The 27851-nt window shown below is 36.7% G+C and overlaps 2 protein-coding genes across 7 annotated transcripts in view; both read right to left on the reverse strand.

Moving 5' to 3' along the window:
* Nucleotides 1–18682, reverse strand: part of usp54b (ubiquitin specific peptidase 54b) — a 113467-nt gene extending 94785 nt beyond the window's left edge. For all 6 annotated transcript variants that reach the window (XM_089122146.1, XM_039664807.2, XM_039664806.2 and 3 more), the window contains exon 1: nucleotides 18576–18682. The gene's annotated coding sequence lies outside the window, so the exon portion shown is untranslated. The remainder of the gene's footprint in view (nucleotides 1–18575) is intronic.
* Nucleotides 18683–20798: 2116 nt separating this feature from the next.
* Nucleotides 20799–26617, reverse strand: myoz1b (myozenin 1b). Its single transcript, XM_039664814.2, has 6 exons — nucleotides 26441–26617; nucleotides 25303–25399; nucleotides 23167–23336; nucleotides 21659–21743; nucleotides 21409–21553; nucleotides 20799–21314 (listed from the first exon to the last, which is right to left on the reverse strand). Exons 2-6 carry the CDS (start codon nucleotides 25388–25390, stop codon nucleotides 21086–21088), a joined length of 717 nt encoding a protein of 238 aa, XP_039520748.2. The 5' UTR covers nucleotides 25391–25399; nucleotides 26441–26617; the 3' UTR covers nucleotides 20799–21085.
* Between the last annotated feature and the right edge of the window lie 1234 nt (nucleotides 26618–27851).

Below are 27851 nucleotides of genomic sequence, written 5' to 3' on the forward strand. Positions count from 1 at the left end.
AGGGGATTTACAGCCTGTCATGTTGTATTACGTTGATATTATGTACTGTAAATATAAAAAATATATTTCTGACTGCCTACTAGAATATATAGTTGGGAAGACTTTTTATGTTTTTGAATTTATTTTTTACATTTTTATTTTAATATTTAACAATTTGTAATTTTTACAAAAGATATGTGAGATGATTTGAACGCACAAAAAAAAATCAGTCAAATTAAGAATTTTTTATGACAGAACTTATGGGCTGGTAGTGATGCTTGACATTGACACATTATTTAGCGTTTCTTCAAAAAATGTACAATAAAACTGCTAAAACAATAATTCTACCAATAAAATATAAAACATGATAATGTCTGACAAGCTGCAGAATATTAATTACGTTTCTAAAACTGATTTGATGAAATCAAAACGTGGACGGTAATAAGTGCCGAAGATATGACGTCACTTTGTAGCCCAAAACGAAGAAGTGAGTTAGTATCTTACCACTTCCGGTTCCCTCGCCCTAAAATCTATGGGTCAATGGGTTTTTGCCTGAAATAAGGTCTCTGGTTAACGCCTCTAAATATTTTCACGTTTGGATCTATGACATAAAACACACCAGTTATAACCTGCTTGAGGTTTTTTAAACTTTATATAGTCTTCAAAATGTATACAAGACTCTCTCTCTTCAATTGAAATCAATAGGAATGAGTGAAACTCTCAAACAGTCAAAAGCGTTCAAGTGTAGGTAAGTAAAAATACATTATATCTGTGCTAAACTTAGTCTTAGCCTTTATCTCAATCACTGGCAAGTGAAATCTAACAATTTACTAGCCAGTGGCTAAGTACAGACATTTTTTTAGTCACCTAGCGTGAAATTTGTTGGCATAAGCGAGTGATTTAGTTGAGTTGCAATGCTTTTGAGCTCCTTAAGAATGTACAGATTCAATTTGTATTTCCTGTTAAAATGTAAGGCACCACAAGAAAAATGCATCTTCTGAGAGCATTTGAAGCAGATCCAAATCTTAGGAGGCCATCTATCCCTCCAAACGCTCCTTTCATCCATCACTAAGCACTGCACTGCAGAATGCCCTTCTGGGAGCACTCTCCTGATTTCTATCTCACTGTCTCTGACAAACACCCGTCCCTCCCAACCTGCTGTCTCCATTCGGCTGGTTTCTGGCCTCCTTCCAGCACTCAGGGTCTTAATGTGCGATACGCATGCACAAATAATTTAATGGCTAAATTAGCGGAGACAAACGATGTCCAAAACATTTTGGTTGGTTGATCCATCAATGTTCCTCTTTTGCCGGGCACCCACATGAACAATTAGCCGTTAAATATGTACAAGCTTTGGGAAATAGACAAAAAAAACTGCACTCTGGGAATTCCCAGGGTCATGACAGCAGATAATGTGTTTCAATACATGACCTGTGTGTTAAAAATGGAATGAGGTGAAAAGGCAAACCTGTATCTAATGACAAAGGGAAAAGGGGATGCACTGTACATTTATATTGGTATAATATTAGATATTCAATAATTATGCTCATTCTCCCTATGTACATTTAGTTAATCAATGCTTAAAAAAACAAATGATTTATTATTGTTGTTAAACTATATCTAAAATTGCATTTATAATAAAATGCTGTAAAACGTGTTCAAATGTATTATTTCTTTTTATTTTATTAAACTTAAGGGGTTGTTGACCCAGACATTTAAATTCTGTCATAATTTACTCACCCTGATGTCGTTCCAAACCCGTAAGACTTTTGTTAATCTTTGGAACACAAATGAAGATCTTTTTGATGAAATCTTTCTGTGCCTCAACTGACAGTTACGCAACTGAAACTTTGATGCTTCAAAAAGTACATCATAAAACTAATCCATATGAACTGAGTGGTTTAGTTCAAAATGTTCTGAAGAGACATGATTGCTTTATATGACGAACAGATTGAATTTAGGCTTTTATTCATATAAAATTTCACCAACACACACTTATCAGTTGTGGTAAACGGAAGCTCAAAAATGTTCGCTTGACCAGCGGAAACCAATGAGGTTCATTCTTGTGCTTCACATTTTTATAAATATGGTCAGATGAAACAAAACTAAAACAAAAAAGCTTTTTGGCAGCAAACACTCAAGATGGGTTTGGTGCACACAGGGATAAAAAGTATGCCATGTGTAAAATGAAATACTCTGCAGTATCTTTAATGCTGTGGGCCTAATTTTCTGCCTGAGGCCCTGGACATCATGGCATCATAGATTCGATGAAATACCAACAGATAAATGAGCGAGTAAACACCTGTTTTATCAGCAGGATATGCCTGACACAGTCAAACTCAAAACAGCTGGCATTTTATGTCCCACTTTTCCCTTTTTGCCTCAATTACACACAGCCGTGTGCCCAAAATGTCAGACAGGATTAGAGTGGGAAAGGTCAGAGTAGGGACGGGGGTGTGAGAATGAACACTGGTAATTCTCTGATGAGAACGTCTCTCTGACCGCGCTCTTCCCCCACAACGTGTCCCCCACAACGTCTACCCAGTCCAACCCTCACAGCCCCAACACCACAATGATCCGCTCTGCCCCATCATACATGGCCAAGCATGTCATCGCTGACGCATTTGGACGCAGTGGCAACCCCCTTGACATGATTTTCACAGACAGCAGCGCAGCTCATACAAGCACACAGTAGTTGCCAGTCACCCGTCAGCTGCCATTCAGCTCTGAGCCTCTGATTGGACAAGAAAAAGAGCACTAAGATAGAGAACCGCTTGTGCTGCAATGCGTAATGGTGAAACACAGCTACAATTTGTGATGCAAAAAATATTAGATCTGAAGTACTTAGAAATAATCAATGAGGTCAGAAGGTGTATTGTGACATTTTCAGGACTTCCCCCACTGTCAAAATCACTCGTCTCTACTGAAACATCTGCCACATCTGTTAAATATATCCATTTAATGGAAATGTCATCACATTGTTAAAGGTACAGCAGTGTATTTTGGGTGAATGTGAACTGAACGTATTGTATTACTGCCTGATGAACGTTACTGTGAACTCGTTCATTCTGGTGTCTGTGAACACACGCTCGCTCAGGAGAGCCTTGGCACTTCCTATTAGCCCCGTTGTGTATCATCTTGGTTGCAGTTCCATTAGAATTCCACTGGAGGTGATCGCGGGCGAGAGCAGAATGAATGGGAGTCTATGGGGCTAAACGGCTAAATGCGTCTTTCACCTGCTTGTCGTTAAATTAACATAGATTTTTTTGTTGATTCCGCAAGTTCAATATAGATTATAGGCCAAAAGTCGAATGAACGAGTACTTATGTCCTTTTGATTTCTTACAGGTTAGGCCGTTGTTGGCCGGAACATGCTAGCATTCTGCTATTGTGTGACGTCATCACATTTTTGAACGGATTTTTAGAACAGATAAGTGAACTTAAAAATGCAATTTTCAGCTGAGTGTATTATCTTAGTCCTCCCTTTTTTGAATGCAACGTTCAAATTACTTGACAAAAAATTACATCCTGAGAAAAGTGGATTTCTGGGGGTGAAACCCCATTGACATTCATTCTGCACTCGACCGCGAGCGCCCCCGCATGGAAAGAGATGTGTTACTGCAGTCAGTCCAGAACCCGGAAGTAACCAGCCAGAGCCAATTCTCTTCAATTAGACATTCTCTGGTTTAACTTCGTACAATAGGGTGCCAGATTTCTATAGAGCCCTCCAGGCGAAAACACGGCTAAACCACACGTAAACAGGCCTTAATATGTAGCGAAAAAACACCCAATCTGACAACACCAGCCACCACTGTATAGCACTGCGGCCGCCGTCGACAAAGCAGTGAGCGAGGCGGAATCATATTATCATTTAAACGGGTTTTATGATGGGGAGAAGATGGGAAAAATCTTACATTTCTGTGCAAACTTTGCCCATCTATAAAATAATTGTTGTCTGTGGTTGTATATGGGCTGTGGCAATAATAAAAAAAATAATAAGCTCGCAACATATGGAAAAAAAGAACTATGAACTAGTTCATGTAGAAAGTGAACTTTCCCAACACTGAGGTACAGTATGTGATGTATGTGATTCCACCATGACGCAATGGTGACTGCTGGAAAACTGGTTATAATACATAATTGTTCCTTGTTCTAGTTGTTTTTGTATATTTTAAAGTAAAATGTTAAATATAGGGCCCCTTTAATGTCAAATGTGCACAAAAAAAGCAAACAATCCAAACTAATATTAATAACAATACTGTAGGTATTTTGAACTTCACATGTCAAATATATATATTTTCCTTAATATAAAAAAATGCACTGACAAGCACGTTTCATAATGGCACTCTATTTCTACAGCAGTTACACTACAGCAACAACGAAGATACAAGACGACGTGATGTACAGCGATGTTGTTAATAAATACCTTCTATGTTTTAAAGCCTGACCTTGTAATCATCATGTCACAGATAATCGAGTCATAAGTGTCCCATTGTTTAGTGGATTAAGACCCTTGCTAGCTCCCAAATTAGTGCAACAGTGTATGAAATACTGATTCACATCATAAAAAAACTAAGGAAGACTGAAATGAGACACAGTCAGAGTAAAGCAAAAGAAACAGAGGAAAAGAGGATGGAATAGAGAGACAGAGACAGCATAAATATTATGCTGACAGCACCAAGGATGAGAATATCATGTCCAGTCTTATTAAGATAGCCATGCTCCAAGGATGTTTTTACTGTGAAATGTGCAATCACAAAAATCTGTGCAACTCAGACATTTAAATGTGAATTCAACACACTATTACAGGGATTATTACACACATAACACAAACAATGTTCCTTCACGTCATGTGCTTCTTATTTCCCTGATGGGACACATTGGTCTTGGTATCGCTTTAGTCCAAGGTTAGGCCAAGATGAAACAACTAGCTTTTAATTCCTCCTCCCTTATGTAACAAAAGCACTAATTCAGCCATGAGTTTATATCTAGGCCACGCAAGTCTGCCTAGCATTACAGAGCTGTGAGCATCGGAGTGTGGCGGTGGCCTGTGGTACTGCTGAAGCATGTCTAGCAGATGACCCGGATCACAGAACCATGAGATGAAGACCTGTCTAATGCCTTTACAGCTTTACAGACATACAGCTTCATACACACACACACACACACACACACACACAACAAAACAAAAAATTGTTTTAAATAATAATATACTATTATTACTGTCACAAACTGCTTTGAGACACGAAGGTTGAGGATCCAAATGCTGCAGGGCTATTCAATTAGTTTCATTTCAGGGCCAGTTTATTAAATCGAAATGTTGAGGTGGGCCGGTGGGTTTAGCTTATTTATTTAAACATAACAGTATCAATAAGCTAAAGTAAACCAAAAAAAGTATTGCATTTACTTGCAATGTGGTACCCAACAGTATGCAGACCATAATAAATAACTTATTTACAGCTCCAAATATATGAATTATACAATATCATGGCTATTGGTAGGAATCATTTTATTAATAATTATTATAGGCTTAAATTAAAATATCCTGACAGTGAGACTTGAACCATAAAAAATGCCTTAAAAAAAAAAAAGCCTAAACAGGTAAAAACACACAAAGAATTATATATTATTCTACCCCCCTAATAAATCTAATGCAATATAAATGACTATAACTGTGACAAAGTCCTAAGTTACCCCTGATGGCAGTGTATGCCCTGTGTCTGTTTGCTTTATATTCGTTTGTTTCTCATTATTTGGTGACTTTTTGTAGTCTGAGGTGCACATTAGACTGAAAACACCAAGAGATTTATTTCTTTATTTCTTTTATTTTGGTATTTAAATAAATCCTTAGTTTTATCCACATTTGCAAAACTAACCTTCTGGGTTCATGTCTGCAGCATGGTTTCCAGAGGTGGGTGTTAAGAGGACGGGCGGCCTTCCTGTTCCTCATTTTATACCATCCCAAAGAATTCTGGGTAGTGTAGGCATAGTCCAAAGAATTCTGGGTAGTGTAGGCATAGTCCATTTCTCAATGGGAGCAGGGGGTTATTGTTTCATGTTGCATTGTGTTTATATTCATTGTATGTAGAAATGTATTTGTTTATTATTTGTATTATTTTCCTTGTAAGGTTGATGTATTTTGAATATTATTTCATTTTAAGTGTAGTTATGAATTATGTGTGAACATTATTTAATTTCCCTATTACTGTAAAATGGATGACCCTTAGTTTCAGTATAAAGGAATGTATGTTTGTCTGTGAAAGCAGTTCTGGTGAAGAGGGTCACCTTGAGTGAGTTTTGTTTATGTTATGTTAAGTTATTTTTTTTATTTGATAGGCTATTCTTTATTTGGAAGTCAATAAAGATTTCCCTGACTGCAAGCAGTGTCTCCTGCCTTTGCTCTGGTCATGTCTTCACAATAACATAGTAGGCTATTCAATAATATAAATATTCCACATTTCTGCCCAAACCATGGTAAATTATTACATTCATGGTAAATGTTTGTAAGGGTGGTGATTATGGGATTTATAGTCTTCTAACTTTGTTCATGTTTCTGCTATTTACCTCATCGGTAGTGTTGGGAATTTTAAGGCTGTTTTATCCGACTTAAAACGAGTTAAAATCATTGAGTGATTTGTGGTTTGTAACAGAGAGATTTGTAATATTATTATTGTAAATATTAATAATAGTTTTAGTTGAATTTTTAGCAGTCTACACAAGTGTGTACATAAATAAGAAACAACAACGGAGTGTCTTTAAAAATCCTCTTTTGTGTTTCTAAAATGAATAGGACTCTTATGATAACATGACAGATAAATACTCTAGCTTTGTCTCTATATTTAGCGAGTATTCAGACCCCTCTATAGCGACACGTGTGAAATCTCCATCTCCAAGTTTGGGTATCTGCAAGTTGAAGAGTAATGGGCATGACGAAAGGTTGGGGCGTGCTGAATGGTGTGGGGTAGGGTACGGGGGTAGTTTCTGTTTTTGTAAAACGTATCAATACAACTTCAATTTGGCAACGCCTTGTTTAGGCATGGCCATTACTGGCCTGCTGCTATACCTGTCTCAAAATGCTGCAAGCAGAGTGATAGAAATAGTGAAACGGTGGTGATAGTGATACTAGTAGAATATCACATGACATGGCTGGAAAAAGCTCTCAGCCAATCAGATTTGAGAACCAGAATGAACAGATATGCGTGTATATATAAAATATTATTATTATTATTATTACAAAAAACACCCTATAAGCTGCGAAATGTGTTGCATGAATTTTACTTCACATGATCCTTCATTTTTCACTGTCCTGCCACACTAGCAGAACTCCCCTCTCTGCATATATACACCTCCCTCCAATAAACCCTCTGGCTTGCCAAATTCATCTCCTCTTCCTGCCCGGCACGCTGCCATCACCTCATGCAAGCCTTCCACAGCTCTGCGCCAGCCAGCACTTTCTGAACTTCTTGCCGTCTCTTTCTATTGCTTGCTTTGCAGAAAAACCAGCACATGCAACACAACAGATCATGTTTATTTATTGTCTACTCCATGCCTCCATTTCACATTGGTCCACAGACGGCGGTACACACACTTTAGATGTGTGATGCATTCCACAAGCTAGTGTTTTCTGTACTGGTATCTATTAGCATAGATTTATTTGGGGTATTTCATTAAAAAAAGTGTTTTAGTATATTTTGCTCAATAAACTGCAAAAAAATGTGAAGCAAAAGGTGACATACAACAAACATGCATCAGTAAAGATTATTCAGTCACTCATTTCAGCATTCCCCCTGACATTTATACTTCAAATCACCCAAAATCTGTATCTGTCACTTTGATGTGCCTTTTAAATTGAAAGGTTCAATATTCCTCTGTACATTCACATGGGGGCAGGGGTTATCTCCTTGATATCACATGTTAGCATAGCAGGGGTGAAGAGAGGTGACATGAGCATTAATATTGTTGGTCATTTTGACAGGCCCTATCCTATTGTGTGTTTATTCAGCTGTTGTCTTTCGTAAGCCTCCGCTAATCTCTTGCAACAATATTCATACCATCACAGTTGCTATGATTCTGATTACAAACACATTATGTTTGTGTCTAAAGGCAACACCATCGGGAGTTCAATAGAATCAGTGGTCTTGAACAGCAAGATTTTGCTTTTTAAAAAAAAGTGAAGTTCTCAAGGGCACAGCCTTATCATGTCGTTTCAAGACTCAGAGACTCAAGAATTCAACTAAACCAACAAAAAAAAACAACAACGTGAATATGAGACATTATTCAGGCGGTTTTATTTTCTTTGAGCTTGTTTTTATCTAAATTGCTTTTCGCAACATATTGTTTCTGCATTGTGAAATATTTCAGAATGAAAAGAAAGAGGCAGATGAAAGGAAGAAAAACATGTAGGCTGCATCTCTAATTAAGCAAATTTGACTTTTATTTATATCAAACCACAGAGCATGGTGCTTTCAAGTATAATATTATCTCTGCATTCATACAGTTATGAATGCAGAGATAATATAATTCTGTCCAACACGGATAAGTTGATTGTTTTCCAACGCATTCTCACCCCAAGGCGTCACCTTTGACCATGCTTCAATATTTGACGTTTTAGGCGCCCTTTAGCGTCACTTACATGACGCGATCCTACGGCGTCATCTAACTGACGCTAAAGGAAAGCGTCAGTGAGAGGACGCGGTTAGGTTTAGGTGTGGGGTGGGGGTAGGGTACACGCGATCCTAGGGCGTCATCTAACTGACGCTAAAGGGCGCCTAAAGCGTCAGATATTGAAGCATGTCCAAATGCTTCCCAAGGCGTCAGTTAGGTGACGCCTTGGGAGTGAGAATGGGCTGTGTTTTCATGTTATGGCTAACATTAAAAATCTTATTTTGTAGGGATGCACGATATATCGGTCACCATATTGTATCGGACAATATTTGTTCATTTTTTATGTTATTGTTATCGGCCCGATAATAAAATTTGGCTGATATATTAAATCTGATAAATAATTAATTATTTCCTTCAACACTTGACACTTGAGATGCGCACTGTTCAACACGATTGATCTTAATTGCTTGAAATATGATTGGAATCAAAAAGGAAAATATAGTTAAGTGCAAACTGTGCTGTCATATCAACACAGTCTCATCCCAAAAAGTCATATAACTGACGTTTTGGGACGTCTTTTGACCATACGTCAATATCCGCCTTTTTAGGGCCCCCTTAAACGTCGGTAGATGGCGATCCCGGGCCGTCATACAACTGACGCTTTACCTTTAACGTCAGTTAGGTGACGGGTTAGGTTTAGGGTTAGGTTTAGGTCTGGGGTAGAGTTAGGATCCCATAACCTCATCTACCGACGTTTAAGGGGGCCCTAAAAAGGTGAATATTGACGTATGGTCAAAAGACGTCCCAAAACGTCAGTTATATGACGTCTTGGGATGAGACCGGGTTGGTCATATCGGCTACATGAAATTATAATCAGAACATTATAATTGTGTGATTGGGAAATGGACTTTAACTGTGAGACTTTTGTGCAATCAGGCTCTCAAAAATTATATAAAAAATTGGATTTAGATTTATCGACCGATATATCGGTCATCGGCTTTCAAATATAAAGAATTATCGGTTATCGGTATCTGCCAAAATGTTCACATCGGTGCATCCCTATTATTTTGTTAATTAATTTACTATGAATTAACAATGTTAACATTAAAAACTAAAATCAATTCTTTTAAATGCCACAAATGGCATTTACATTTACATTATGTAAAATGGATATTCATTATGAAATCCGCTAAAGATTATTGGCGTTTTTAAAGATTAAATAACTTGAAGGGTTAGTTCACCCAAAAATGAAAATTCTGTCAGTATTTACTCACCCTCATGTTGTTCCAAACCTCTGCATTTATTTTTATTACTGAACACAAAGGAATATATTTGGAAGAATGTTTTAATCAAACAGATCTCATTCCCCATTGACTACCATAGTATCCTACTATGGAAGTCAATGGGGATTGAGATCTGTTTGATTAAAACATTCTTCCAAATATCTTCCTTTGTGTTCAGCAGAACAAATAAACACAAAGAGGTTTGGAACAACTTGAGGGAGAGTAAATACAGACAGAATTTTCATTTTTGGGTGAACTAACCCTTTAAAAGATAGTAAAGGCAATCTAAAGGTAGAAACGGGAAACAAATGTGCAATGAAATATCTACTGTCAATCAATACTGAAATTGATTAAAATAAAAATCTAAATTTCTCATGAAATATTACAAAAACAAAAGACCAGGAATTTTCCAGGAAGGAATTATTTCACATTGATATTAAAGAATAAATGGATTTTTTTTTTCAACTGGAACCATTTCCAAGCATCCAACTGTGTAGCTGATAACATTTAAAAAGGAGCTCATGTCGGCTACATTTTGCGTTCACTTTGTGGCCTGTCTGACACACTGCTCATTTTCTTGTCATTTAACACAAATTGATTTTGTCTAAAGTGATCCAGTCAATATGTTTGCTGTTTCTGTGAGTTCATACATCCCACCTGCACTGAATCAATACTCTACCCATGCCATGCACAGAATGAGAAGAAATTCATTAAAGTGCAAATGTTCCCACTGTGTAATTTTCCTCTCTTCCTTCATTTTGCCCATTAGCGAGATGTTCCCGACCGAAGCGATTGCACTGCACTGCAGTTACATGACCATTGACCCTCACTGACTTCACAGGGGACTGGGGAGCCCACCATCCAGTGCGCATACGAAGGAGATGAAGGAAGAAAGAGACGCTTTTTAATAAAATGCTCACTGTAGCAGAAAGAAGACCAGCGAATAGCTGACTGCACTCTGATTCAGCTTAATAACTGCATACGGAGAGAAATTAAGACAATTAACTTCACACATAATGCCATCAGTGACACACAGAAGGGAAAATGTGTGATCCTTCAGTTTTCAATGACTTCATCATCTTCAGGAATGCCTGATCAAACTGACGAGTCATGCGCTGAGTTAGCTCATTCTCACAAACCGGAGTGGTTAATAAAGCTTTATCATGAGGGAATTACAGTTCATCTCAGGCAAAAAGGAGGCATAAGTTCATTCTGTACAGAATATAAAAGGTCTTTTCAATATTCAATGAATCAGAAACAAATAACTTAATAATACATTTTAAATATATATTTAAATATATACATATTAAAATGTATTTTATAGAATTATATAATTAAATGTATTTTATATATTATTATAGAATAATTTGAAAAAAATTAAAAAGATTATTAGATTTATTATTAGATTTTGTTTTGTTTTTTTAGTATTTTATTTTTAATTTATTGAAGCCCATTAGTATTGAATTTTAATTTCTGACATGTATCTGTTTTTGGCCATATAAAAATGACTGGTCAATCGAGAAATGCTCAATATGAAGTCTATTCACCTGGCTATCAATCATGGGCATGCTATGAGAAATCTAAGTTGCCTTGATGATCTTTTGACATACAATCATTAAAACATCATTCAAGTTTCATTACTTAAAACGTCCTGCTCATTATAAACAAAGCATTTATTTAAATATGCCCCAAATATTGCTCATTTAGATATTGCGGTTGCGTGATCTGTGAATTCACACAGCATAGGCCACCTCCAGAGCCAGACGTCGACAGATAAACCATGTGCTTTTATTTGCTGCAATGTTGATATTTCAGAAAAGTTTTCTTTGCTTCAAGTTCATATTCAGTTTAACAGCATTAAAGGGATACTCTTTTTCATATTACTGGCTCATATTATCACTCCCCCAGAATTAAACAGTTGAGTTTTACCGTTTTCAAATCCATTCAGCCGATCTTCTGATATTTATAAGAATCAGTAACCAGACAGTTAAAAAACGGTAAAACCAAACTGTTTAACTCTGGGGGAGTGTTAAAATGAGCCTATTTCCAAAAAAAGTGGAGTATCCCTTTAAGTTGAAGAGGGTAAACGTTCAACTGCTAACACATCTGTAACAAACAGAATACAGCATGAAACACAGTCTCGCTGTCAGCGATGACTTTTAACTATTAAAGTCTTTCGAAGGACAAAAACATGAACTTTTTATTGGCTCAACATCATCAAGTCAGTTGTCACTTTATTTTCGAACGAAATCCCTGTAGAGGCGGGAGCCGGCTCTGTGCGGTCGCACACACTATCAGACAGGAGACTTGCTCTGAACTTCGATACAACATCATATATTGCGATGTGAAATGATGACGGCATCCAATTTGGCCATACCTCATCTGCAGTGAACAGTGTCTTGAAGCCAGCAGCATCTGCCCATGAGGAAAAGAATATGGATTGAGTGGGGAGGTCGCACCCCCTGAAGTGACACAGGTTACCATGTCAACGCAAGTGATTGTGAGAGAGAGAGCCATTAGAAAGGCAGTCTCAGCGGGTGGCATCTACACCTTCAGCAGAATGACACATTCAACATCACCTCTCATTGAGCTCACTGCATCTTTACTCAGCTCCACAGAAAATCACTCCAGCTGCAGTGAGAAGAAGACACAAATGGAGACTCTGCAGTGGGTACTAGGGATGGCTATTTTGGTCATTTTGTGTACTGTGCACATTTGGGTAATAGGCACTTTTGGCTTATTTCTAAATATCTAAGGCCCAGTTTCGGTATGCCCAGAAAAATCATTACTGGTGTGTATCTTGAGACGAAACAATCGCACTGACCAATTTTAAGACATGTCAGTGCAAGTTGCTTTCAGTTAAAACTGCTCAAACATGCATTTTAGTCTGGGAGTAGCTTAAGTCTTGTGTGAAACGGGGGATAAATGTGTGTAAAAACAGATAAAATAAGCTTGAAGAATAAAATATTCAATCTAGCCTGAAAAAACAACCCTCTACAATGCGAGTAAATCACTCACATATGCGGCCAAATTTCACGAGAGAAGACTAAAAAAAATGTATATTACTTATTACTTAAATGTATAACGAAGACACCTTGAAATAAAGTGTAACCATGAATTAAAAATAAAAAAATAATCGGCAACACTTTGCAATATTGTCAAACTTACAGTGGGCAATATTTTTTTACAGCATTTACTAATCCTTGATAATGATAGCTAAAAAAAAGCAATGGTTGTTCATTCTTTGCCCATGCATGTTAGTTCACAATTCCTTACCAAATGTTACCAATTGAAATTAACATTAACTAAGATTAATAAACTCTGTGGTAGTATTATTTGTTATTGGTTATGAGAACTAATGTTATTAACTATTGTTAAACAAATGAAATCTTATTGTAAAGTGTTACTAAAAAATCTTTAACATTTGCTGATAACCAATACATACATAATTCAATTCAATGAGATGTACACAAACTTTCTGAAATGGGAAAAAATATATATATATATATATATAAATAAACATTTTGGTACTAACAAAGCTGTCTGTAAAATTCGGAACTGAAAAAGTGTGGAGATAAACACCAAGCTAAACAGATATTCATGTATGTCCCCTAGTAGATAAATAGCTAAAGCTCATGGGGCTTATGGTTAGCATCCAAACCACATCCAGTCAAGTCACACCATCTCTGGTGTCCTGTAGTGAACCACAAGCCAAAGCACAAGACAGAATGCTGTGGTAAAAACATGATCCACCCCAGGCTCAACAAGAGAGATGATGAGGACACATCTTACACAACACAGTGTGTGAGAGTACTCATCTTGTCCCTTTCTCTCTCTCTCTCTCTCTCTCTCTCTCTCTCTCTCTACACACACACACACACACACACACACACACATATATATATATATATATATATATATATATCACTCCCTCCTTCAAAACCTAATGCAGGGGGCAGAATGTGGTTTCCCAGTAAGTGGGTTATGTGTAGCTCCAAATAGACATAGCCGACAATGGGGAAGACCTAAGTTCATTCTCCCCGCTGTCTTCAAACTTCTCTGAAATGCAAGCATGTCATGGCAAACTATGAGAACACCATTATTACTTCATGAATATAACCAAAGTAATTTAGCTCTCGTAGACACTGGTTCAATTACATGTCTTGTGAAGAGGTGGCTCCCATTGTTTCTCAAACGGCCCCTCCTGACAATGCATTAAAACTCTCCCCTGAAACTGCTTCGAGCTCACATTTGGCCAGAAACGATTCTAGTCTGTTTGTCAAATTTGCACACAGAGCACATGATGGTGATAGTGCTATAAGGACATACCCAATAGTTTTATAATGCCATACTAACTGAAAATGAATTTAAATTAATGAATTTTTGAATAGTACCATTCAACATATTTTTAGTGAAAGGTAAAACTTCCGAAATCTCCGTGTAAACAATGCGTGACGTAGACGCGCGAGAGATCACTTCCGGCGTAACGTCTGGAGACGGTTCAGTTTGGTTCAGTTGGACATCTGATTCAGATCAGTTCGACGGCTGTTAACAAAAAGGTAAAAACTATATAAATGCTGTTCGTTTTCTCACACAAACCGCTCGTTTCGTGTCTTAGGCCATCAGTGTGTACATACATTCTTCCTCTCCAGACTCTCTAGAGTCATTCAATCATGTTTAATTTTGACTTCGCTGTGCATGCTCTTTGAGGTGGACCCCCTAAAACTGCATTATAGGACTGACAGACAACACCGGTTTGACCGAAAAATGTCAAAATTGAAAATACTGTGGAAACAAAGACACCTACATCTTGGATGCCCTTGAGGTAAACTAAAACATATCAAAAATTAATTTCAAAGTGAACCATCCCTTTAATAGAATAGGAACAACCCGTTTAGGCCATGCAACAGGCACCAAAACGACTCCCCGATAATAATAAAATGCTGACGATAATATCCAGTCATAAACACGGAATTTACTGGATAACATGGAATTTCACGACATTTATACATTTTTTGAGGAATAAATAGAAAGCAGTTCAGTACACTTCAAATCGCGATGTAGACTAGTGTGTGTGTGAATATTAAACTACAAAGACTATAAAAATACTAATCCTGCATGTTCTGTGTATGAATGGTGCAGCCGACGCACAGTTTTTATTTACCACACACTGACGCATGAGTGACGCCTTGCACTGTATTTTGGCCTATATGAAGACACAAATGCATGAACTTCCTCTCCAGACTCTAGATCCACTCAGAAAGTCACATCGTGATCATTTAACCACTTTATTTGAGGAAAAACTATCATGACAAACACACAAAATCCTAAAAGGTTTTCACAGCAACCCGTCAAAATAAAAGTTTGGTTTAACTTGACAGAAATATATTTCTGTTGCACAGTAGAATTTAGATATGTCCCAATGTAATAATACTAACCCTAAACCAAATAAATTATCATCAAAACTTAATTTAAGGAATAATATTTTTTTCTTCCATGTTTTAATTTTAACAGTAAAGCTCATGCAGCACTTTATTTTACAAAAAGTTTATTTAATTTCATGATTAAAATTGATGATGAATTATAAAATTTGTGTTCTATGTCTTCATTTTATTACCAGAAAAAAAACCCACAGAAATAGTGACATTATTTTTCATAGTGTTTTTTAATATTTTTATGTGGTATAATTTTAATTATTCATAAAACATGGTTTCAATTAATTAGACATGCTTTTTGATTAGGCTATTAAAAAATGTACACCACGTAACCGTAACACGCCCGCTCCGCAACACTAGCAGTGTTTGTCACATTTTTGCAATCCACTGCGCTGTTTTTCAATTGATTTTCTATGTAAACGCTCAAGTTAAAAGAAAGTTCAACTTTTAAAAAAATCATGCCTATAGAAAAATAGATTTAGCAGGCATCTAGCCTTTGTTCATATGGACATCTGACTGTTAACTAGGGTTTGGTGTTTTTCAGCAATAGTGCTCAACCCTAAGGATATTAAATGTTTGACACTTCAATTCCAGTATCTAATAAATATTCTTAAAAATGAAGTTCATTTTCACTTGAAAGTGTGTATGCCTACAAAAATTAAATGGTCTTAAAGGGACAATATTGTTTAATCACAGTAATTTCTGGGACAATCTACTGCACAAACAAAAAGCAGTTATAATGACAGGCCTATACCCACACAGCACTACTTGGCAATTAAATGCATTGGCATCACAGCATTTCAAGCTAAATGTGTCATTAGTAAACAAAGGTAGAGAGAATGCAAGGTGTCAAGGACAAGCGGAGGAAAAATAAACAGAAAGATAGAGCACTCAAGACGCTGTGTCACCATCTCACTTTCACAATCTCATCTCCCTGTCTAGATTTAGTGCTGTTTTCTCACTTTGACACAGAGTATATGCCATATGAAAGAAGGGAATGAGAATGGCATGCATTTAAAGCAAGCCAGGAGAAATTTGAATGCACATTCAAGAGCATCTCCTGAAATTAATTACATCCACTACAGCCTTATTTACAAACTGTTATGTCAGGGGTGACAACATTCTTGACATTAATTTCTGTTTTTTAAATTGTGTGACAGTTTACTTCAGTAATTTAAAAAAATTCTAAATATATTTACATAATGTTATTTTATTTATATATTATTATTATTATTTTTTATGATTATTTTTTAAATGTTTCCTTTAAAAAGTTTAGCCGATTTAAAAAACTTGAACTAGCATACATCTTGCACAAGTACATTAGTACATAAGACAGCATTTCAATAAATAAATAAATAAATATATTTATATATATATATATATATATATATAGCATTTCAATAAATATATATATATATATATATATATATTTATACTCTTTTATCCAGCATTTAATGATTTGTTGAAGTACTACAGCTCTCTACATATTACAATCGTGAGGACAATCACAAAGTGTCTCTATGACCATCCTGTACACTTCTCCCATTGACAACCAAGCCAAACACCACCCAGCATTTCCACTCAGCCTCAGACAAGAAATATAATCGCACAAGCTGATAAAAATCCAATCTTTTCCAAACCCCCGCCCCCAGCTGTAAAAGCACGGAGTGACGTTCTCAGAGTGGGGGTTTAAAACAGCTTTGTTGTGTAAGAACTACAACCTGAGCCGCATGATGAAATCAGAAAGGTTACACCGCCACAGAGAGTCCCTCATTTGATTTTCCCAGGCTTTTACCAACACGCCGCACACGCTTTTCTCTTCAAGGAGTGTGGAGCGCCTGTTGACTGATGACCCCATGAGGGCTACTCATGTGGAGCATAAAAGCACAGGGATGGACCTTAATGGACCTGAGAAGCTCCTCTCATGGATGGCCATCATTGACAAATTTACACACATTTAAATGGTGCATGCAACATGTATCTAACTAGAACATTACAAAACAAACTAATGTATTTCACAATGTTTTTCAGCAATTCACACAAAAAGAACACGCAATTTTTACTGCATTTAATCTAAATCTCAGGAAATCAACCCTACACTGAACCCAAAAGTGCAATGGGCATGTTATGATGAGATGGGCTTTACTAAATTGGCTTTACTAAATTAATCATAATGATCATTTACAGAATAACATTCTCTAGAATGACATCATCTCACAGGATTTATGCAGTTAAACCAGGACAGCATTAAAAGAAAGAGAAAAAATAACACAATAAACTAATGTTGCAAACTGAACAGAAAACCTGGCGCAGTTGTTCTTCTGCACCATTTGTAAACATGTGCTGGCCGACACCGAGGCTCAAAAGTCACAGACACGTGCAGTATTTTTGGACATCATAGGTGTGTTCTGAGTCAGCTGAATTTGTGCTCTTGAAATCTGCACATGCAAAATGATTGCCAAAAAGCCTGTCTAATAGGTCCACTGCACTTATGCAGGGATGAGATTTATTTAAATGAATATTTCACCCCAATAAATTTGAATTGTTTCATCATTTATTTAGGCCTGTATTAGGCTACTTTAGATATGTACTGTAAGATTATTTTTCTTCCTTGGAAGAATAATTTGTTAGGCAGAATTGCACTCCTGTTGAATCTTTGTCCATACAGGTTGTCGTTATCTCCTTTTGTGCTCCACAGAAGAAAGAAAGTCATAGGAGTTTGATACAAAATCAGGGTAAGTAGCCTAAATGATGAAAGAATTTTCATTTTTAGATTAACTGTCCCTTTAATCACTTAAACGCAACCACAAAACTAAATTAATATCGACCATGTGCTGTCCACTTCAGTGAGTCAATGCAACTGCATGATAAAATCATTTGAGATTTATCAACACATAACTAAAGAAGACAAAGTAAAATCTTAAATGACAATAATGAGCTATAAAAAATGTATAAGAACTGTCAAATAAAGTATTACATGTGCACTGCCATGCACGCCAGATGCAACGTGATAAATATGTCCCTAAAAAGGTGACAATGTTTTTGGGTGGTCCCAGACTCCAAGCTCAGAGCATCCTTGACTTCAGACAGGGAGACGCATCCGCACGCGCTGATGTTAAGCAATTTCCCCATCACATTACACATCTGGAGTGCAAGCTTGCTGGAATTCAAGTTACACTTATGCATGATGGATGTTTACATGGTCGGATTTACACATATATCCAATTTCGCTTGAGGAGAGCACCGTTAATTAAGTTTAAAGAGTGCTTACTCACCTTACAGCTCGCACACAGATGCAGTCAGTCTAGCGTCCTGTCCGAGCTCAGCTCAACCCGGGAGAAATCTTGACCGCGCAGCATTCCCTAATTTCCACCAGCGCCATCCAGCGCCGCAGTCAATACATGAAGATCTCGCGATAACGACGTTCTTTACATGTTCAGTTCTCGCGATAAAGGCTTCCCTTTGGATTGAGGACCGATCTGCTACCATCTGCTGGAGCTGGTTGGTATTGTACGTCAGAATGCCATTACGTAACCAATTTTGGTTTTGTGTAGACAAAGAGAGAGAGGTGTGAATTCTGAATAAAGCTTCTTAGCGTGTTCCTAGCAGTGCAACATTGTGTAACAGTAACAACATAGTCGCTAATGGTCTATAACTTGCACTTTCTACGAACTGAGTATAAGTAAGACAAATAGGTGCATATTCCTGAATCCTGTATAGCATTTTCAACAAAGTAGGCTATAAATAAGTGAAAGTGCTTAACTGTCAGAACATGCTATTTATCTACTTCAGAAGGACATATTAAACATTATATAATCTATTTTATTACATCAAATACCATAAATGTTAATTATAGCAATAATGGGTAACAGATTATAAGCTACAGGTTGTTAGAAACCTGTACACAGAATCTCTTAGAATACAATTTGCATCTAAAATATGTACATTTTCATTCATCCTAATGACCTTGGTGTTATATTAGACAGAAACTTGTCTTTCGAAAATCATATTTCAAATGGTACACGAAAAACAGCCTTCTTCCTCCTCAGAAACATTGTTAAGCTATACGGAACATGACGTTTCTGATGCAGAAAAGTTAGTTTATGACAAGTAATGACCTCTAGATTACAGTAGGTAATGCATTACGAGCTGGTTGTCCTTCATCCTCAATAAACAAGCTACAGTTAGTGCAAAATGCAGCTGCTAGAGTTCCTACGACACAAGATATGATCATAACACCAATTGCATCACCTATTAAGTTAGGCTACATATCAATTACAAAGTATTGCTACTGACCCATAATATAAGGCCCTAAATGATTTAGCTTCTGTGTATTTAACTGATCTTCTATCGGCTTACAATACATCATGATCTTTAAGCTCACCAAACTCTGGGCTTTATCTAATTCCACTAAAGGAGGGAGAGCGTTTTCACATTTGCCTCCTAAACTCTGGAATAGCCGTCCTGATAATGTTCGGGGCTCAAACTCACCTCAGTTTAAATCTAGATTAAAGACCAATTTCTTTAGCCATACATTAATATAATGCATCTCATTTACCAAATCAGATCAAATGCACATTATTATCCATGCTTAACGTTATGAACAGCAGCTACACTAATTATTTTTTATTTGCTTCTCTGTTTTATCTCGGGATGCCCATTCTGAGGACACTGCCAACTCCTGAGAGAACTTCAGATGACGCAAGAATCAACATGTACTATTCAACATTTTTCTATAGTCTATGTCATAATCATTTGTTAACAAATGAGTATTTATTACTTCAACAAGCTATTTTCCTGCCTTAAATCACAAATTGTTTAAATTTACATTTTTATCTAACTGTGATTTGCATGTACATTTCAGAAATCACTCTAAATTGTAATGTGGACTGTTTTGTGAAAAAGCGCTACACAAATGCATGTGGATGTAATTTAATTGAATTTAGCCTAAATTATGCTGAGGAGTAAGTAATAAGAGCCATCATCACTTCTTTAGGGGCAAAAACGAGGCTAAGTGTTATAGATTTTGCATGTAAAATGAGGGACAGGGCTGAAAATTAACTTAAGTTGATAAAAAACATTTTTTTTTCTACTACAAATTGGATAACAGCTTAAAATAATATGAAGTTGATTCTAAATGCTATATGAGCAAGAAATACCAAAAGTTGGCACAGACAAAAAAACACACACACCATTTAAAAGGGTCAGTGCAGAATAGCATACCTACTGTTATCAGTTTTAAACAAGCAACTATTCATGCTTTGATTGGTTTTGTGCATGTGTTTTTTTAGATAATTAATTCTTTATGTATTACTTTATCTAATTTTAAAGAAATGTGACATACTTTGAACAGGAGGTGAACCTGCTAAACATCAAAATCAAGATCAAAACATTATTAATACAGTACACTGACAGATTGCTTCTTTAAATAAGAAATCAGACCATATTCCGTTTAGGGACAGAAGTTTATTTTAATGCTAGATCATTTTAGGTTCTTTATATGTCTATCATGGATCATTGCAGTGCATAATGTGTCTTCCAACTGAACCAGCAAATCACAACATGCAATGACGTGTTTCCATTGTAAACAGCACACAAAACAATGGGAGAAAAGGCAAGGATCATTCCTTTCTCATGCAAATACGTATCAGTTGTTGTTTTCCGATGTGAGTGCACAAGGTCCCTCTTTGCTGGTCTGTGTATCTCTGTACTCATCTGTATTTGGCCGTTACGTTATGTTGCTGTGTATATACACCTCTGTGTTCACATGAGATGGGCAGGTTTCTTAGAGGTCGTCAGTCTCTCCATCAAAGGGGATGTTGTCCAGCTCCATGTGGATGTGGCTGTGCTCCTCATTGCATGTCCAGCCGATCGGAGTGCGGTTGAAAGAAGGCCGGCAGGAAAGGTTAAACTCGGGCGCTGGCTGCGGCTCCTCGTCGCTCGCCTTGATTTCAGGGGCTTCAAAGGTGACAAGACGAGAGGCCTTGTCAAATCCTCCAAAGGGCAGAGCCACTCTTGTGGACAAGAACAACATGTAGATGTGTCAGTTGAATAACCGCTATCAAAAGGTATGGCGTCTGTTTTATAAATGATAAAATAGCATAGTACCTATTAAAACTCTTGTACTTGGGAAGTTCCTTGTGAACATGAGGCCCTGGCATTTTCCACTTCATGGTTTCTTTAAGTTTCTCATCATCTTTCATAGCATGTTCCACACGTCTCTTTTCCTTCTCTGCCTCAGCATTTACTTCTTCTGCCATTAGTAGAACAGAAAAACAAAAATCTAAATATTAATTCCACGGACTTATAAGTTTGCTGTTGGAAAATAAATAAATAATGTAACAAGGTGAGATTAAACCTTGAGGTGGCTCTGGTTTGGGAGATGGTTCAGGTGGAGCGGTCATCTCACATTGCAGAGAAGGAACCGAGTTCTGGAGGTTTCGCTACAAAGGCATGAGGAACAAAAAGAAGATCATCCTGTTATGCTGTATACTGTGCATTTAAAGTTTCATTAACTTAAATAGTGTGTAGAGATAAGTGAACACCAGAATGTTCAGAGTAAATGTGAATTTAATTACACTGTGGTCTTATTACTAATTTCTTAAAGGGACACTCCACCCATTTCCATTAAGATTTCCATTGTTAGAAATCCAGTCATAGCCTACTATTAAATGGTCGTGCAACACTCTCACATCTTATTTATTTATTTATTTATTTATTTATTTATTTAGAAAAGGGACAGTGTACATTAATAAACATTCTTAAATGTAAATGTACCCAAATTAGCCCAAAGGCTAGTTTTCATTGGTAGTCCCTTTGCCAGATGTTATTAGGCTCTTAACTATAAAAAAAAGAGAGAGTTAAAAATTACAGCAATACAACAGTCATAAAACTAGAAGTATACAAAAAGACACTGCATATATATATACAGACATATACAAATTTGGATATACAATTAAAAAAAAAAAAAAAAAAAAAAAAAAAAAAACCTGAGACAAGAGAAATCTGCTATTTACCTTTTTCACTTCCTCCTACAATGACGCAAAAATCATCATTTCACATCTATTTAGGAGGAAGTGTGGGGGGGATTTCTGTAAAGACTACAAGCACTAGTTCCCACTCTTTTAAACCCACCCATAGGGGGTTGGACCTAATGCGCAAACCGACCTATCACAGATCAGCGCCAGTGTCTTTGATTTCACCGGCAGAAGCTTTTTTGGAAATATGGACGAAGGTACTGAATACGCAGATGGATGCATTATGGATAGGGTTGGGTACCGAAACACGATGCCAAAGACAAAACACTCCAAGATTTGGCTACATTTCACGTGTAAAATTACGCATCAGAGTAAGTGTGCCGATGACGCGGGCGCCGCCTTGACGCTCTTACGTCGTCATATTATATTAGTGCGCATTATCTGATTTCGTTGTGTGAAATGATTTCCAGGCGGTAGCGTAGAGTGGACCTCAACTCTAGTCTACATTGATGGGCGGAGTAGTGGGTGTGGCCTGTGAAGCTGAGCATTGCAATGCACTATGGGGATTGTTGTCTACAATCCACAAGCACTAAAAAGTCATTTTCTGCCTTTTATCGGCCAAGACGGACCCAAATTAGAAATTTATGATAATTTTACCACATATATGACCCTCTTTTATTACATATTCATGTCTCCAATGGTTAAAATAGCCTTTAAATTGTTTACATGATGAGCCATCATAATGCCAATGTTATATTTGTTATAGAAAGACAACTTGATCCTGATCCAGCTGTCAGGGTTTATTTTGTGATCCCGATACTATGCAATAACACTATAAACCTCTATTTCCTATCAAAGCTATTGCTTTTCTCATGCCTGTTTTGCTGACCAGGTTCTCGTCACTGACGATGAATTTCTCCACCCTTTTCTGTCGCATCTTGAACATTTTGGAGCCCTTGTTTTTCATGAGAGACAGCTCCTCCAACATCACATCTCTAGGGGCCTTGATTTTGGTCCCCAAGTCCAGTTCATTGGCTTCAGCATTCTCATCTTGCTGGTCTGGTCAAGATCAGTGACGTGGGGAAGGAAAAAAGGTAAATTCAGTCAGAATGCCACTTTCAAATCATAGCCATTAGCCATTAAACCTGGAGTCAAGCCACATCCAAAGGCAATAACAATAACATTATCGCCACACAATATTAGCGTCTCGTTCCTGAATTTATCAGTGTTTTTTTTTATAACAAATGACTCATAAAGTCTGTTTGCATCTGAAATTCCATCACTGAAAAGGTTCTTATTTCGAAGAAGTAATTACTTTATATGTGTGTGAATGTGATCTGGACGAACTACACTCGCCATTTTGTCATTGTCATGTGACTTACAATGTCAGTTCCGTCCCAACTCCTCTAACCTCACTATAAAAAAAAATATTTTCAAGATTTGATATCACAACATTTTTTCTTTTGTCAAATCAACTTAAATAATTTCTTTAGTTCAGATAACATACTATTTTGAGTTTCTGATGATTAAATCAATCTCCTTCATTGTATTAACTCACTTTTTCCATTTCAATCAACTTAAATTTTTAAGGCAACCAGGTTACTTAATTTTTTAAGTTAAACCAACAACATGCTTTTACAGAATGCGCACTTCAGAATTTAGCCGGAAGTAGTGTGATTCTGTGTACTTTTCGTTTACTATTATCATTCCTATTTTAGGGAAGTATGCATATTCAAATGCAGCTTATGACTTTGAAGATACTGCATTTTTTGCAAACTGTTTTCTATTATATAGTAGGCTTATTTGGATGCAGGGAGTCACATACGGTATTTCAATCCTGAATAAATCTATGTTTTGAATGAATTGGTTGAATAAATTCAATGACTCTTACCAGCACCTACTAGCATACCAATGTAATTTTCAAAAAGAGTGCAGATTCACAGACAATAAATGCCTGTCTAGAATGCACAAACATGCTCAGTGTTAAAAACAAAAAAAAAATCAAATTCATTTGAACAAAAAAAAAAATCAAATTCATTTGAATAAAACTGTTTGTATAAACAGAGCATGAATCACACATGCAATATTTGTCCCAATGTGTGTATGCATGACAATCTGCTGAAACAGACTGAAGTGAAATAATTTGAAGTTAAGCGGCTTGAAATCTCTGCCGAACAGCTCCTCTTTTTGGCAGTCATTTTGCTGTTAATTTATTTGGCTCTGAAACGCTAGCCGCAAGAATGTTGTCCTGTAAACAAACTGCCCATTATGAGCACACTGCCAAGCAGATGAAGTGAGAGAATCTAGTACACTAAACGGCCTCCACTCACACACAAACCCAAAGCATCTAATAACTGAGCTGCTCATTAGAGGAGAGCTGTGAAGTCACACAGTTTGACAATGTCTTTGAGATTAACTCTCTTGAGAGGAATAATTGGCCTGCTACACACTGCATAGGCTAACCGCTCATTACACTGGTCTTTATAGTATGATGGAGGCATTTTTTTTATGTCAAAGCTGGGATGAGTAATTGCATCGCAACAGCTCATCAAACTGTGGGAATTGATAGCCCATGACTCCAGCAAAAACAGGAACATTAGAACATGCTGTTCTAGTTCAAATGTGACATTTCGGTGAATCTAATGATGCATTAAAAAACAATTCAAACTGTTACTATTATTAGAAAATGTCACAAGCCCCTCATTAAAGTTGGTCGCAATACTATGTATATGTGTGTTTATGCCAAGTGTTCTCTCTTTTTGAGGCTCGGGACCAATAAATTAAGTGTTCTCAGTGGAGATTTACACAGTGAGAAATTTACAGAGAGCCTGGGGGTTGTTTGGCATTTCTGGCTCTGTCTCTTCACGTTGACACAGGACACCGGTGAGGGCGTTTGGTAATTAAGTGAGACATTTACAACACTCATCCGGTCATCAGAGGATATCACAAACGAGTGTTCAATCAGAATTAAAGTCTGTGTGTTTCTACTACATATGTATATGTGACACAAACAAACACCACTGACCATATTGTGAGATGTTTGAGAAGTCTGTGATGATTTTCGAAGGATTCTTCGTCTTGTTGCTTGGAGCAGGTGTTCGAGAGACAGGCATCGCTGCAATCTGAGGGGGGAATGAAATCTGAATAAACTTTTAGGGGAAGATGAGAAAAGAATTGAAATGTATTTATTTAGGTATGATTTTAGCATGATCATGCATGCCCAAAATAATATTATAAGAAAAAAAAAAGATAAAATAAAAGCAAAAGCTATCTCTGCAACATGCCACAAAGGGCCCAAATTCTGAGGGGATTATTGATGCTCCCTTCACTTCAAAATAAAGTAGCATACCCATAAAATAACAATATTATTTGCAGACAAACAATTATTTTAAATATATTAGATATTATGTGGTCAAGAGTCATATTAAATCTTACAGTTTCAAACCCCAATGTTTTTGACATGCATTAAGTAAATCTTGTGAGATTAACAGTAAGTTTTGTATCTGTATATGGCTTTCTGTTTTTGATGACTGTTTGCATGAATATTTAAAGTGTCCGATTAACACTAATATTAGCAACATATAAATATAAAGTATATTTATGTTACGGTCAATTAGTAAAACTTTCAATTCCATAACTGACACCATTCTCTTGTTGCAAAGAGGGGTATTTTTGTTTTAGCACACTAAATAAATCCACCATGGGTAACTGGTCAGCAAATTCCTCAAATGTCCAACTGAAGCGTTGCGATGGTAAGCCTGAGTAGTCTGAATGCCCTATTAAACACATTTCTGAGGAGCTGTGAGAAACATTTCTCCATTTAAACTAATAATAATAATAATTCAGTAAGTACCATAAAGTTTAATCCGTTTAATCATTACCAATAACATATATATTTAAATAGGAGAGTGTTGGAGTGTTATTTATTTTCATTTGTGTGTTTATGTAAAATCTTGTTTGTACATATCTGTTAAGAAGATCCAGCGTGTCAGTGTTTATTAGATCTATTTGAGTTATGAAATGCAGCAGGAGGCAGATCTATCTAAGATCAACATGTATTTTTACCATTTGCAAACAATAATAAATCATCTCGGCAAACTCTAACCCCCTCAGTATATGATATTAATACTGTTGCGATCAAACATCACAATGATTCCTCTTACCTGAGACCAAAGATTCAATGTTTCAGAAAACAAATCAATTCACAGTTTGAATCAAAGGTTCCCAGGAGCGCTGTTTTACGGTTAATCCAGATCCTTAGGGTTGGCTTCCACCAACTACTGCTCTCTTCTACATCCCAGGGAGAGTGAAATCCTATAGTAGTGTTTGGGACAGGAGGTCTTTGGGGAGTGGGGAGGGGGTTTAGTTCAGTACAGGGACAGAGCTGATGGTGAGGAGATACTTTTCTTGCAGACACTTTCAGGTCTAAATATAGAGCAATGAAGAGCATGTTTTCAGGGAGGACATGTAAAAAGATTATGTCCTACTTCTTATTTCAGTCATTTACATTGGTCACTTACCCTCTGTATTTCTTACAGGAATATTTGGAACTGAGTATTGCTACAGTAATATTGATCAGAATATTGAATGGCTCACATTTCTAGCTTTGACTTTCACAAAATTCTTAATTCAAAACGATTCACTAAACACAATAGTTCTACATTGTGCGTTTGTTGTTTTTCCCTTTTCTGATTACAATATTTCTCTAACTTTGCAGCATTTTATACCTATTGTTTACTCTTACCAGTACCATTTTGTATATTGTAATATTTTATTGTGTAAATTGGGTATCCATGAATTACATCTTAATCAGTACATGTAAATCAATTACACAGTTTATTTTAATGGGATCTACTGTAAATGCTAAAAAACAGACTATTTTATTCTATACATTAGGTGGTTTTGTTGATATTCTTCTGATATAAGTCTTTTTCGTAGTTCTTACTTTGAGAAGCAGTTGACAGACCTCCATAATGAAGACATATTGCTCCTGAAAAGGAATCAAGATTATTTACAGTTTATACTTCAGCAGTTTAAAGTATGCCCAGTAAGCCACGTTGTGAGAGTTCCAGTCACTCTTCTCAATGTCAAACAGAAAATCAGACCTCTTTTAAAGAAGAATATGTACACAGCTTAACTACTTGCTGTGCTGCTGGACAGACATTGGGCCCTATCATACACTGGATGCAACAAGTGTTTTTTGCTTGTTTCAGCCTGACGCAGTTATCATTTTCACGTCTTGCACCACGTTGTTGATGTAGCAAAATGCATTTGTGCACCAATGGGCATGCTGGTCTGAAAAAGAGGTGTGTTCAGATGCATTGATGACGCTCTCCAAAGCGGATAAATTTGAAAACACCATTTTTACGTTGTAGTGTGGACTGTGAAGCTGGAAGTATTTGAAAACGATGACGAAAGTTTAAAGTGCAAAGATGGGCTCTGATTAATGCGGAGGTAGCCTTAACCTCGCACGAGCAGATCCGTTTGCGCTCAGGAGACGCAATAATATCAAATTCCATCATGTAATTAAAGAATCCACCATGGCGCCAGCGGAGTTGGCATTTAAGGGGAATG

The sequence above is a fragment of the Pimephales promelas genome, chromosome 17 (assembly GCF_988280905.1).
Source record: "Pimephales promelas chromosome 17, fPimPro1.hap1.1, whole genome shotgun sequence".
In the NCBI taxonomy this organism is placed as follows: Eukaryota; Metazoa; Chordata; class Actinopteri; order Cypriniformes; family Leuciscidae; genus Pimephales; species Pimephales promelas.